At 43.7% G+C, this 13,474-nt stretch overlaps 1 protein-coding gene across 1 annotated transcript in view; it reads left to right on the top strand.

Annotated features, from left to right (window-relative positions):
* The first annotated feature begins 927 nt into the window (after positions 1-927).
* Positions 928-13,474, top strand: part of KLHL14 (kelch like family member 14) — a 56,061-nt gene continuing 43,514 nt past the window's right edge. The window contains exon 1 of the mRNA XM_057364985.1: positions 928-1,865. Within this exon, the coding sequence (XP_057220968.1) occupies positions 928-1,865 (938 nt within the window). The remainder of the gene's footprint in view (positions 1,866-13,474) is intronic.

Here is a 13,474-nt window from a genome sequence, read left to right as displayed (position 1 = left end):
CCGGCCGGACCGGGGGGCCGCTGGGCACGGCCCCGCTCCCCGCCGCCCACTGCCGCCTCCCCCGTCCTTCCCCCAACTTGAACTTCACGTAGTTACCGGAGTTACGGCCGCGGCGCCGTCTGCTGCGAGGAGAAGCGAACCGGGCAGGACAGCGCMGGGCGGCCCCTCGCCGGGCCCGGGGCTGCCGCTTCCATCCCCCCCGGCCCCGCTCGGGGGTGCGAAGTATTGCAACCCCCGCGTTGGRCCGAGGCGAGGGACTCAACTTCGGTGCCAGCCGGCGCCGGGGTCCCCGCTCCGGGCACGCCGTCCCCCGGGGAGGAAGCGGGTCTCGGCCCCGCCGAGTTGCCAAAGCGGCCGGAGGGGACCGGGRGCTGGTGGAGAGGGGGGCGGGCAGGGCTGCTCGCCTGCCCGGCAGAGTTTCAGTCACTTGGTAGTTTCTCTGGGCATCGCGGAGTTGGAAGGAGGTGGGGGGGCAGCTATTTGGGATGTGATTATTTGCTTGGATGTTTGTGAGGGGGGACCTGGCGGGGTGGCTCAGCTTTGAAAATGTCCCCGGCTTCCTTGCTCCTCCCCTGGAGAACTGCCCGGTTTGCACCGAGGAGGAGGAGAAAGGCGGGCGGGGGTGAAGAGGGGAGAGGCTAAAAAATAAATCTCCTCCAGCCCTCCCAAGTTGCAGCCCCTCCGAGGGAGCCCGTCCGTATCCGGGGCGGGGGGGCGGCTCGGCTCAGCGGGCACAGGGGAGCCCGTCCCCCGGCTGCGCCCCCCGCCACCCTTGCGCACACRGCCGGGATGCGCCCTCCGGGCCTCTAAAGCTCTGTGTTTATTGTTGTGTCGTCCCGTGTGTCCCCCCCACCCCGTTCTCCTCCCCACCCCTCTGCCCAGGTTGGAGGAGGGTTTAAAAGGCAGGTGTGCCGGAGGCCGCTCGCCATGTCCAGATCCGGGGACAGGACCTCCACCTTCGACCCCAGCCACAGCGACAACCTGCTGCACGGCCTGAACCTGCTGTGGAGGAAGCAGCTCTTCTGCGACGTGACCCTGACGGCCCAGGGCCAGCAGTTCCACTGCCACAAGGCCGTGCTGGCCTCCTGCTCCCAGTACTTCCGATCCCTGTTCTCCAGCGGCGGCGGGAGCGGCGGGCACCCCCACGCCCTGGGGCTGGGGCCCGGCGCCCAGGACGGGCTGGGAGGTCCTCCGAAGGAGCCGCCGCCGCCGCAGACGCAGGAGGAGCCCGGCACCCCATCCTCCTCCCCGGAGGACAAGCTSCTGGCCAGCCCGCGGGCCATCAACAACCTGGTGCTGCAGGGCTGCTCGTCCATCGGGCTGCGGCTGGTGCTGGAGTACCTGTACACGGCCAACGTGACCCTCTCGCTGGACACGGTGGAGGAGGTGCTGTCGGTCAGCAAGATCCTGCACATCCCGCAGGTCACCAAGCTGTGCGTGCAGTTCCTCAACGACCAGATCTCGGTGCAGAACTACAAGCAGGTGTGCAAGATCGCCGCCCTGCACGGCCTGGAGGAGACCAAGAAGCTGGCCAACAAGTACCTGGTGGAGGACGTGCTGCTGCTCAACTTCGAGGAGATGCGCGCCCTCCTCGACTCGCTGCCCCCCCCCGTCGAGTCGGAGCTGGCGCTCTTCCAGATGTCCGTGCTCTGGCTGGAGCACGACCGGGAGACCCGCATGCAGTACGCCCCGGACCTGATGAAGCGCCTCCGCTTCGCCCTCATCCCGGCGCCGGAGCTGGTGGAGCGGGTCCAGTCGGTGGATTTCATGCGCACCGACCCCGTCTGCCAGAAGCTGCTGCTGGACGCCATGAACTACCACCTGATGCCCTTCAGGCAGCACTGCCGGCAGAGCCTGGCCAGCAGGTGAGGGGCGGCGGGGAGGGGGCTGCCCTCACGGACGCTTCTGGGCGCGGGGGCTGCGGGAGCGGGGAGTCCCGGCGGGCACGGACCCCGCGGGGCCGGGGCCGGGGGCGGTGCGGCGGCCGGAGCGGCTCAAGGGGGGCGGCGGCGGGGCCGAGCCGCCCGCCCCCTGTACCACCAAACTTTTCGTCCCCTCCCCTCGGCCTTCTGGCCTCCCGCGCTTTGGGAATCTGTTGTTTTTTATAGGCCGTAATTATTTTTTTTTTCTCCCACAACGTTACTGCCTRAGAAGGAGTTACGTCTTCAGGGCGTTTTAAGCTGTAATAGCCAAGTCCTAAATCTAATTTGTTATTTTCATAAATAACTGGCATCATCTGGCATCATCACCACCCTGATATTGCTGATGGTGGGGTGGTGTCCCTGTTGTGTGTGGAGCTTGTGACTTCATAGTCCTTACATCTATGACATGTCAGTTATTTTCATGTAATTTGGTAATGAATCATGATGTCAAAGATTGACATTATGAGGTTGGTGTTAGGAACTGAACGCACCGCACTACGTTTAACAAGTAGTAAACATACACGAAATTTATTTATCTCATTTTAAAATACATTTGTACTTCATTCAAAAATGGAAACATAATACCATCTTCCRGTTTTGGTATTATACAGTGCCATAGTACAGAAATCAAACCACACTTCATATTATTCCATTTATTATAAGCTTTTAAACAAATAGGTGCATATTACTAATAAGTTGACAGCAAGAAAAAAAATAGTACATTAATGAATACTTTAGATAATACACTCTACTAGCATTAATGCAGAGGGTTCTTTATACTTCCTCGTTAACGGGTACCCATATGGTTTAACTTTGGAGTTTATTGTGTCTGGCTAGCTCACTATGTTAGTGTTGTGTTATGCTTATCACCTTGTTGTCTAACTGATTCTCACTCKGAAATCAAAAAAAAATCAAACACAAGTATTTTGCAGTGTAAAGTATTTTTGACATGCCTCTGTTGTAAGTTGGTGCCTACCCTTTGCATATCAATACTCAAAAGTGATGACTTTCAAAAATGCAAACCCCACCAACTCCTCAGGCGAGATTCTGCACGCCGCGGGGGCAAGCTGATGCTCGTGTCCTGGTGGATTGCTGMGATACCAGCGGGCTTGGTTCAGTGAAGACACCTTTCCAGCTTCAGTGGTCCATGTCATTTGAAGGATATGTAGTGGTGTTCTGACCACTGAATGCTTACAAGTGTCATGGATGCTGCAAGAATCTGATACTGCTGGTGCTGGGAGCTGGCTTTCCCTGTAAGCAGGAGTGTACACAAAGGAATTGCACTTTAAGTAGTCCTAGATGAGAGTCTAAGTTGCACTTAACTTAGATTTACGGGAGACTTCAAATACCATAAATGATGCTTTTTTTTGTTTGTAATAGGTCTGCGTGGCTGTGCAGACAGAGACCCTTAACAACAGTGGGTGAAAACATACTGTCACCTTCTCAACTTTAATGTGTGTCTAGTAACTAGCTCCTCTCGGTTGGGTTCTTTAGTGGCAGTGAAATGGGAGCAAAACCATTCAGCTTTATTTATAAGCAGGCATTAGAACTTACTCCAAATGTTGAACTATTGGAGATGTTGAAATGCTTAGTAATGCAGAATGCAATTGGTATATTTTCATTTTTGGTCTTGGAYGATATTCCTAGAAATTCATAAAGGTCATGAAGGCCCATCCCTGAATCTTAATCACTTTAAGATTTTGTCAGGCTACCTAAGTGTACAAATGCCTTCTTAAACATGAATGAGGAAAAAAAAGAAACTCTTCAAGACCACACAGATTTCCAGACTTGTCATTTCTGTTACTCATAGTTTCTCTAAAGTTGCAAACTTAACAGGTTGACGTTCATTCAGTAGAATTTTATTTTTGAGGAAGAAAATCTGCAAGGAGTTYCTTAAATTACTAATTTGCAGAAAGAAATCTGCTAACTAACAATGAAGCACATGTGCAAACACATAAAAATTATTACACAGAAAAAGACTTCAAAACTCTGATTACTTTTTTTTCTGTGAGTAATGGTGACTTTTCTAATTTGGAATTTAATGAAAGGTCACTCGCAAAAGACTCACATGTCTTCAGAAAGAGATTAACTGTTCCTCTTGTGCAGGGTAATAGCTCCTGCACAGTGTAGTGTGGGTTGGTGAGAAATGCAAGCAGCCCAGTGCCACAGCCACCTGCTTCCTGCATGTTGAATAAGAATTGCACTCAGTATTAGAACTTGCCAGTAACTTTTCTGTATTTTTAAAAATAACTTTTTTTTTTTTTTTGTAACAAGCTACTTTTAAAAAAGCATCTGTGTTACATACATAACTATTTACACACTTTGGAGTACACTGGCATCAGGGTTCCTTACATTTCTTAATGGAAATGAATGTAACRGGAAGCTCAAAATGCGCTGATTCTCCTCTGAAATGTAGCTGTAAAGTTAGTTCTCTGATCAGGGCTGGAGGAAAGAGATTTGGGCTCATCAGAGCCAGTCTGTGCACTGTGAGGAGAGGCATTTATAAAGTTTGGGCCACAAATGCAGATACTGCAGTGCAAGTGATGCGGGGGCTAGCAGGTACTGGGTTGTCTTTTGTGCTGCAGCGAAAAACTAGAGAGAGAGCAGGGTTTTTTCCTTGAAATTTCCTAGGAGAAGGTAATGCTTGAATGTCCTCATGTRTTTTTGTAAAATTAATTTTCAAGGTACAACAACTAAATGATCAGAATTTTAAAAGTTGAGGAATTATGTTCCTGACTTGTGAGCCTTGCTGTGCATTGTGAGGTTTGGGACTTCACCACAGGGGGTGGGTGTGTTGGCTGTGATTTGACATTTAATCAGGTGCTCAACTCTAAGCAAAGCTAGTAATTCTGTTGGCTCAGTGATTCTCACCTCACCAGGGCTTCAGCACACAAGCTGCTGTTCAAGCCTCTAGAGGCACAATCAGTGTTGGTGTCACTAGGAAAAATCATAGTTGATTCCGCCTTGGAGTGGGTGAGTGACCCCGAACATTAGGCTTAAATTATGTTTGTCTGTCCCTGAAARAGACACGTAGTTCTGTTCTGTATCATGTTTTCTGTAATTCTGGGAAGAAAATGCAATTAGACAGAGGAAAGTTCRTATTCCAGGCATTTATTTGACTCGCAGATGTTCACCAGAGTATTGAATTGATTAAAATATCTCTGTGCTTTATTGTGTAATTTAATGTATTTTATATAACACATGGTATGTATTTTCAATTTTGAAAAAGTTTGGGGGTAGAGCATTACCATGTTGCTGGGAAGAAACCACTTKTAAAGATGAGTGAGCCACTGAGAATTGTTATTGCTTCCTTGTTCACTTTCAACAATGAAGATGGTTAAAAACATATCACCTAGCTTTAACTTCAATTTTGTTTGTGCTAGTGCACAACATAGCTGTAGACATACAATGGAACATTATAGAAAAAAAAAAAAAAAAGAAAATCTCAATTTGTGGCACTTACTAAATGTTTTACCTGAATAAGGTAGCCTTTTTTTAGACTACTGCCATAATTTTATGGTTTCACTGTGCTGTAACTATTTACAGTGCCCTTCACTCCGGACAGGCTGGAGAAGGTGGGCTGGGAGTTGTCTGTGAGCTGCAGGACACCCGCAGCTCCTCTGGCCAGCCATGGGCGTTTGGGCTGTTCCGCTCCTCCCAGGATCTGCCATCGAGCAGCACATACAGCTGCATACCTGAAGGCACAGGGGAGTGAGGGACGTGAAACCGTGGCAGAGGGGGAAATGCAGAAAAAGAAAGGAGTTGAGATACTCCAGGGGAGAAATGGGGTGTAAGCAGCAGAAGCGGGAAAGTACAAATGAGGGAAGTGGTGAGAGAAGGATAGTTTTGAAGGGAGAAAAATGTAAGAGTGGGACACCAGACAGGAAAAGAAACTAGCAAAACAAAAAAGACCTTGACAGATAAAAAGAAGAGGGAATGAAACAAAAGGGCTAAAACTAKTCTTGGCAGAAGCAGCATCTGTTATCAATAACAGCTGAGTATTCCAGTTTCTGGAAAAGCTCTTTCAGATTTGGAGGAGGAAAAATGGATGGGKATCAACCAACTGACATGGGAGAGGAGTAGTCATCGGCAGAAAATACAGAATTAAAGACCATAAGAGAAAAGAGGGAAATGAGACAAAGAGATTAGAAGGATGAGCCTGCCTATGCTGTTTTATGTGTTTAGCAAAGTCCCAGCATGTACAGCCCCAGCTGTTTTTTTATACTTTTGTTCCCTGGGCTACTAGACCTTGGGGAGATTAGAAGTGCAAATTCTGGTCCTCCTAAAGCTAATTGTGGAGGTGGTTTGGTTTGCTGTTTTGTTTTATTTTTTCTTTAATTTCAGCGGGGAGAGGGTTTCATTCCGACTGTTAGGTGTTAGTATTAGCAAATAAACAGATAGCAAATTAAACAGTGACAGGTGATGAAGATGATGTGAACAGTTTTCCTTCASTAAGAACATGATAACTGGTGATGAAGAAGGGAAATGTGAAGTGCTGAACAGCRTGAGACAGTAGCATTTATGTGGAAGACATATATGCCTGGTCTGTTTTACTTTCTAGAGGAGATTAAAAATTTGAAGAAACCAGTTACATCCCTTGGCAATTAAATAATTTCCTTCTTGCATACACTATTTGTCTCCAAATCTCACAGACCGTAGTTCAATTTGACTTCTTTTTCTACTGAGAATTTGTAGAATCTCGGCAGGACATGTTTGGTGGTTGTAAAAAAATGCATGTGTTTTTTTATTGAAATGCACTCTGTGTGTTCTGGTTTCAGCCACCTACCTATCCCTTTGTGAWCATAATGCCAATGTTTTGATTTTTAACTAATATTCACGTTCATCATTAATTGCAAGTGAGAAATACTTTAGATCCCATATTAACATTCTGATAAAAAACCCCATATCATAAAATGTATGTGAATTATTAACTTTTGCGTTATGCTATGAATTAAGTGGATGTGAGGCTCTGGTTTATTTTAGTGGGGTTTGGATCAGTTTTTATGTGCCTGAATTAATATCAGGAAATTGTACATGTGCCAGGACTCTCTCAGCTGAGCTGCAGAAGGAGACTGACACATTAGAGGCTGTGGGGTAGTGAACCACAGACCTGTAGTCAGTTTAATCCTAGTTAGCCTCACCTACTTTCCTTACCTGCCTTATGTGCATTCATTTGCCACTGGAGACAGCTCACGCCAAAGTGTAAGTGGAGAGATGTGGAGTTTACAGGAGGGTGGGAGGCCTGGAGCTCACATTATGGACATTAGAGACAGCACCAATGTCCCAGAAGGACTGCTGTGGGTCAGGAAAGTCCTTGGGAGTCTTTTTAAAGATGTGTATATCCGGGCTCGTAAAATCCTTGAGAGCTGCAGAGATGTAGGTGATAGCCTTTTTTTTTGGCTCAGTTATAGTATTTGTTTGGAGAAACATAATTTAYGAAGCGCATTTAATGGCCTTTTTTATGGACAACCATCTTTCCAACAGCTKCAGGTGAAGAAGGGGTGYCAGGTACCTCGTGCAGGTACTTGTYCTGCCAGCCAGTTTGCCAGTCAGAGGCACTACTTGGATTGGTGTCCTTTGTGAACTGGACCTCCTGATTCATGTCCCTAGATGACAGGGCACTTCCCCAGATCCAATCTASTGAACTTTGCCTCTGCCTGTTCCCTCTCTTGAATCCCTGAATCCTACCCCAACTCCCAAGTGTCCCTCTCACACACACCCTGACCTCACACCCCAATCCCCACTGCTGCAGACCTCTCTGCTTGGATCTCTAGAGGTGCTGCAGTTAGCTGACCTGTGCTTCTCTTTGGCTTTGTGTCACCGTGCTCCTTTCAGCACTTAAAGCAGCTTCAGATATCTGCATCTCCAGACTTTCCTGAGGGGAAAGCTTTCCCTGGATTTCAAAACACCTTGTTCTAGAGGGAAAACTAAATAAAGTTTAAAAGCAGGTAATCTTACTAAGCCACTCAAACTGATGACAAAGTGCCTGTGGAAATGGGAACTTGTTCCTCAAATACTGTAGCAAAAATGCACCTTTCCACCACCTGCAACAGTATGTGCAGCAGATTTATCTAATCATGCAAGTCCCTAAAAGCAGAGCTGTCCCCCATGAGCTCCTGTGCTGTTCTTGCCCATMTTTGGCAATACAATCCACAACTGTCCTGTTGGGAAATACATAGTTTACAAGTGGTGCAGAGCCTCCTAGACRAGGAAGTCCATCTCAGACAAAGTCCTCATGGAATGATTTACACTTAGGGTGTACCTTTTACAAATGAGTGCTGTAGGATCGTGGTGAGCATCAGACATACCTATCTTGGCTACTGGTCTGAGACTTTCCAGTTCACTCTTTGCCTGGTGTTCATCCCCTTCCTGTGGAGAGAGGAGATAGAAAGGAGAGGGTCTTAGAGGGCATGTTGTGGCCTGGGGTCACTAATAGTTTTTTCTTTATAGCAGAAGAATATGGAGGTTCTGAGTCTGTAACTGCTGAGCAGTAAATGGAACAGAGCTGTGATGTTGTAATTGTTTGGATTTGTACTTGAATAGAAAGCACAGTGAGCCTTGGGGGCAAGGGGAGTGAGGAGAGCAAACGTAGAACACAAAATCAACAGAAAATAGTTTGCCAGGAAAAAGCTTTGGTTCTGTTAAACTCACATTATGAAAAAATTGATATAATCTGTAAAAGCAGTATTTCCTCTTTTCAAACAACTCCTGTGTTACAAAAATCCAAGCGGTTTCCTAAATCAGAGCACGGTTTCTTACTATCCTTTGCTTAGCATGGCCTGAAAAGATTGAGCAGAGAACTTAATAGGAATCCTAAATAAAGGGTTTGAGCTGGACTTGCGTGCTCTGTAAACTTCTCTCATGCTGGCTTTGTTGAAACAGATTCTATCTGGTATTACAGGTTTACCAAAGGATCATCTAAAGAAACTGAAGAATATGGAAAGCTGAAAACTATTAGTAGATACTTCCTGGCATCATTTTTCATATTTGCTGCCTCCCTGAAATTTTCTTTAAAGACTGTCATGCCTAGTACTTAGTAGTCAACACTTGCTGTATTCTTGGAAAGCAGACAATAAACTGAGCAAATATTGTCAGCTGCCAAGTTCAATGGAAGCAGACGGTTTGCACTGAAGCTGGAAGTAAATAGAAGTTGGTGCCACAGTTGGTTCTTCCTGCATTCCCCAACTGATGCCTTATTTCAGGAAAAAAAAAACCTAAACGAGTAGAAAAGGTAACGAGTCATACCTTGAGTGAGCCAGCAGCAAGGTGTGTTTCTTTTCCTTTGGCTTCCAAAGGAAAAGGAGCCTCAGCTGAGGAGAATACAGCCTCGGATGCAAGACCTTTTGTTGGTGTGGATGTCAGATAGAGTCAAATGAAAAAGCACTTTCTTGACTTCCCACAGCCTGAAAATCAGAAAACAGGAGTTGGTTAAAATTTCCTAGGGAAAAAAAAAAAAAAAAGAAGAGTTTTTGACCATTCTGAAGCATTCTGTAAAGCATTTTMATTTTATAGCTTCTGTCAGAAAAATAAAAGCAAAAAAACCAAAATATAGAACGAGCTGATGAACCAAACGCAAAAAAAAGGCCAAACAAAATAAAGTGAGGAAGGGAAAGCAATTTGCAAAAGCACTTAGCTTTGACATTTTATTTATTTTATTTTTTTAAAGTATTCGTGATAAAGGGAATTACTGAAATGTTTTTYAGAACTTGCATCAGTGAGGAAAGTCAGTTGTGTGCATAGTTTTGCTGATAAGATTCATTCCACAGGAGATTTTGTGTCTCATTTACCAATTTGCTTTGCCTGTAATCTTCCTTTGAATTCACATCTCTTACAGTGCTCCTGATTCTCAGTGTGTGGTTGGCAAGGATATCTTGAGCATTCAGATCTGATAATGCAAGGGGGCAAAGATGAGAAGAACACTCCACTGTGTTCTTCCCAAAGGAGCATTGCTGATAGATGTCCCACTTCCAGGACACTTATCCACCCCTAAGCTACCCATTGCATCRGAGGTACATTCCTTTTATCCCAAARGGARGGGACATTGACATTGAAAAATYTTCCATTAAAAGCTGGAAGTTAACCCTTRAAGATTTACTTAAGGACTAACAGTAGTGGGATTGAGTTCATAAATTTCACAGCTCAAGCAGAATCTTAAGTTATTTTAATACAGAGGATGGAAAATCACCTGCAATGAAATCTTGTACTTGGAGCCTTCTGATAAGCATGCCTTCATTGAGAAAGAAAATATGAAAACCAAAATCTTCATTATAAGACTAGTTTCCAAATTTTTAGTATTTATAGAAAGTTCTTTCAKGTTCTTTCAAGTGTGCCTGGGCAATAAGTGCAAATTAGAAGAGGCAGAAAAATCCGTACATAAAGCAACTTTTGTACATTCAGCAAATTCTTTAATGTTTTATGAACTGAAGAACTAAATAATTTATTGGTCATAATTTGCAAGAGATTTTATCATGCTTTAGGTTTAGATAAAATCAAGATATTCTTTATTCTTTTATATTTTACCCATAAGGAGAAAGACATTCTTCAGGACTTAGTCTGTTGCCTGTGAGACCTCAGGTCCTTCCCCTGGCAGGCTATAGGGTTAGRAAGAGATTCTGGATGTTTCTTAGTTCATTTTATGTGATAACAAAACCTCAAAATTCCTTTGTCCAAAATAAATTTTACATTGTACCTTATGGCTTTCATCGAGTTCATAGTTAAACTCCCGGATAATTAGATTTCCTCTCTATTAAACATGTGTTACTAATCATGGCTATCTTTGCAGTCAACTATGGAAGCCAAAATCCATTGAAATAAGCAGTTTTCATATGACACTTTTGTTGCACTGAAATGCCCATCCAGGAGCTGGGAAGGTAATTGTTGAAGATCATATCCCATGTTCTGGATGGCAAAACATTTTTTTCAGTCATGAGCAAATGGATGCCTGCAACATTTGTTCAGATTCGCAGGCTGCAGCGAGATTGTCCACTACMTTTTTGTTGAACACAGTCCCCCTTCAGATGCCTTTTGAAAAGAAAAGAGTTTCTAASGACCATCCTAGTTTCTGAAGATAAAATTAAATTTTTGATTCTAGCAAACAAAAATTCTGCAGCTGAAATACTTCTTGGTATAGAATGTGTATCTTTGTCTATTACCTTGAGATTRGTGTCTAAACCTCTCTACAATAATTTGTTTCTGCTGCATGCTAATACAGCCCTGTTTTCTTAGATTCGTGCTACTTGTTTTKACAGTATTGCTGTCAGACTCAGGTTTCTTATATCCTTTGATGTGATGAGATCTGAGGATGTAAGTAAAACTCACCACACATTGACCTGCCCTTGCTGGGTGTGTGCTGGTCTTACGGCTGGTTTTGTTTGTGCCTGGGTTCAGTGGGCAAACACGTGGAGATCAGTTTGGCTCTGCTGTGTTTAAGGTCAGCACTGATGCGGGAGCAAGGATGCCATCATATCTGTCAAGTTTCTTCTGAAGAGCTACCTGGCTCCCTCCATACTGAAAACCATGGTGATAGCATATATGAAAAGATAATGATCCAGATTTCTGGGTTTATTATAGCTCTAAGTTAAGGGTAAAGCATAGTTGAATAGTCCTTTTTTTTTTTTTTTTTTCACTGATGACCATGATCATCTGTATGTCTTAAGATGCATTTTTCTTTCTGATGTGTAGCCCAACCACAATATTGCCCCTTCATGGTTGTATTCTTTCCTTTTCTTTGCTTTCTCTAATGCAGAGAGCAGAGGTTTGGTGCATTGTTTAAAAACTGGAAGAGTCTGGAACAAACCTGTTGTTGAGGCTTGTTTTCTTGCCAGCTTTTGTAGAATGAGCTTGTACTAATTGCCCAGATAAGGAAAAGCCACCAGTACGAGAGTGATGGATATGTTAATAAAGAAAAACAATGTACAAGAAGAGTATTTCCCATTCATACGTTTTCTATTAACATGAAGCTGTCAGGGTTGCAAAAGAGTAGGAGTGGTTGTCAGGAGCATTGAGGTCTCTTACAGCCTTTTCTACTGATTTGTTGTGAGCTTATGAACTCTCTTGAGCTCAGCCTCCTGCTGCGCATATTCATGGTTAGTTTAGACCATGGACTAACGATCTGAGTTTTAGAGCTGATGGGCATCTGCTGCTGCCTTTGAAGTGAGTAGGATTTAGTTATGTTGATGGGTATCTCTGAAAATGAAGCCACTTCTGCGAGTACTCAAATTCCTGGGTTTGTGTGCCTGAGGGAAACCACRCAAGTTTGAAAATGTTGACTTTGAAATATACTTTGGTTTCCAGACTTGTAAGTAGACAAAATAAATTTCACACCACATGAGGTACCCAGGAACTTAATTAAGGTGAATTAAGTGTTTTAAAATCTTAGCAGAAGCTGGAAAGTGTTTGCAGAATAATAACAATACGTGCATGTTCATCAGTGAGAACCAGAGTTTTGGAGTCTAAGAAATGCTTTCAAGATAACATATGGATAAATTTATCTCAACCTTTTTGCAGTGACATCAGCCTGCATGCCCACAGTTTAGCCTTCCCTGACAAAGATCCACTATGTTAATGGAACACARGATGATCATAAAATCCTGGTGAGGGACACTGTGAACCATGGCATGTAACTGAATAGTATATTACACTGTGAAATAGGGACTGTGAAAAAAAAGTGTGTCAGCTGTAATGAAGAGCATTTCACACTCYAATCTTGAGTTATCCAAATAGCAAACATGTAATAATACAAGAAAAGGGGAAGCTTTGTCTTGCTCAATGTATTACATGTATTTTTAAATCCTGTCTTCATAATWGTGTTTCATGAATTACATTTTTATTAATATTGGGAAAAGTCTTCTGCATATAAGTAGCAGTCATTTACACGTTTTCGTATTTTAGAATGCATGAGATTCTAACAGTACTTCTTAGTGCAATATGAAACTTAAATATGACATAATAAAGAAAACCTTTCTTCAAAACCTAAATTGCAGCATTTCATATCAAAACTTAAAACAATATTTGGCTCCAAATTAACATCTGTTTAAGACCTGCATATCTTTAGCCGCTGTATTATCTTCACTTGGTGCATTGGAAGAGCTCTCAGTATAGAGAATTAGACATTTTAAGTGTAAGTACCCATCTCTTCTTTGCCATGTGAGATTTCCCTGTGCTTTTGGTAGAGACTTTGCTGACTATTAAGTTCTTACTAAACTTTTACTARAAGTCTCTGTTCTTGCTACTTCCCATTTTAAACATATTAAAAAATATTTTTAAGTATACCAATATAGCAGCAGCGCTCTTTCTCAAGAAACAGTAGCTTCTCAGATTGTTTAGCTGAAAAAGTAATGTTAAGGATAGTTGCAACTGCCAGAGTCTGGAAACTCAGAGTTRTATCTGACATTTCATTCTTCACCTTAACTATTGAGCCTTGGCCATTCATTGGATTTTCACAGTGCTTTGGAGTTAGAAGGGAGTTTTACAGATGAAAGATGAAAATCAAAATAAACTCCTTTATCAAGTAAACCTTGCAAGGGCATTCTGAATTTTGCAATACACAGGGA

The sequence above is a fragment of the Malurus melanocephalus genome, unplaced genomic scaffold, assembly GCF_030028575.1.
Source record: "Malurus melanocephalus ecotype Western Australia unplaced genomic scaffold, MMel_1.1 scaffold_46, whole genome shotgun sequence".
In the NCBI taxonomy this organism is placed as follows: domain Eukaryota; kingdom Metazoa; phylum Chordata; class Aves; order Passeriformes; family Maluridae; genus Malurus; species Malurus melanocephalus.
The sequence above is the reverse complement of the archived record's forward strand: the minus strand, read 5'-3'. Positions and strand labels throughout refer to the sequence as shown.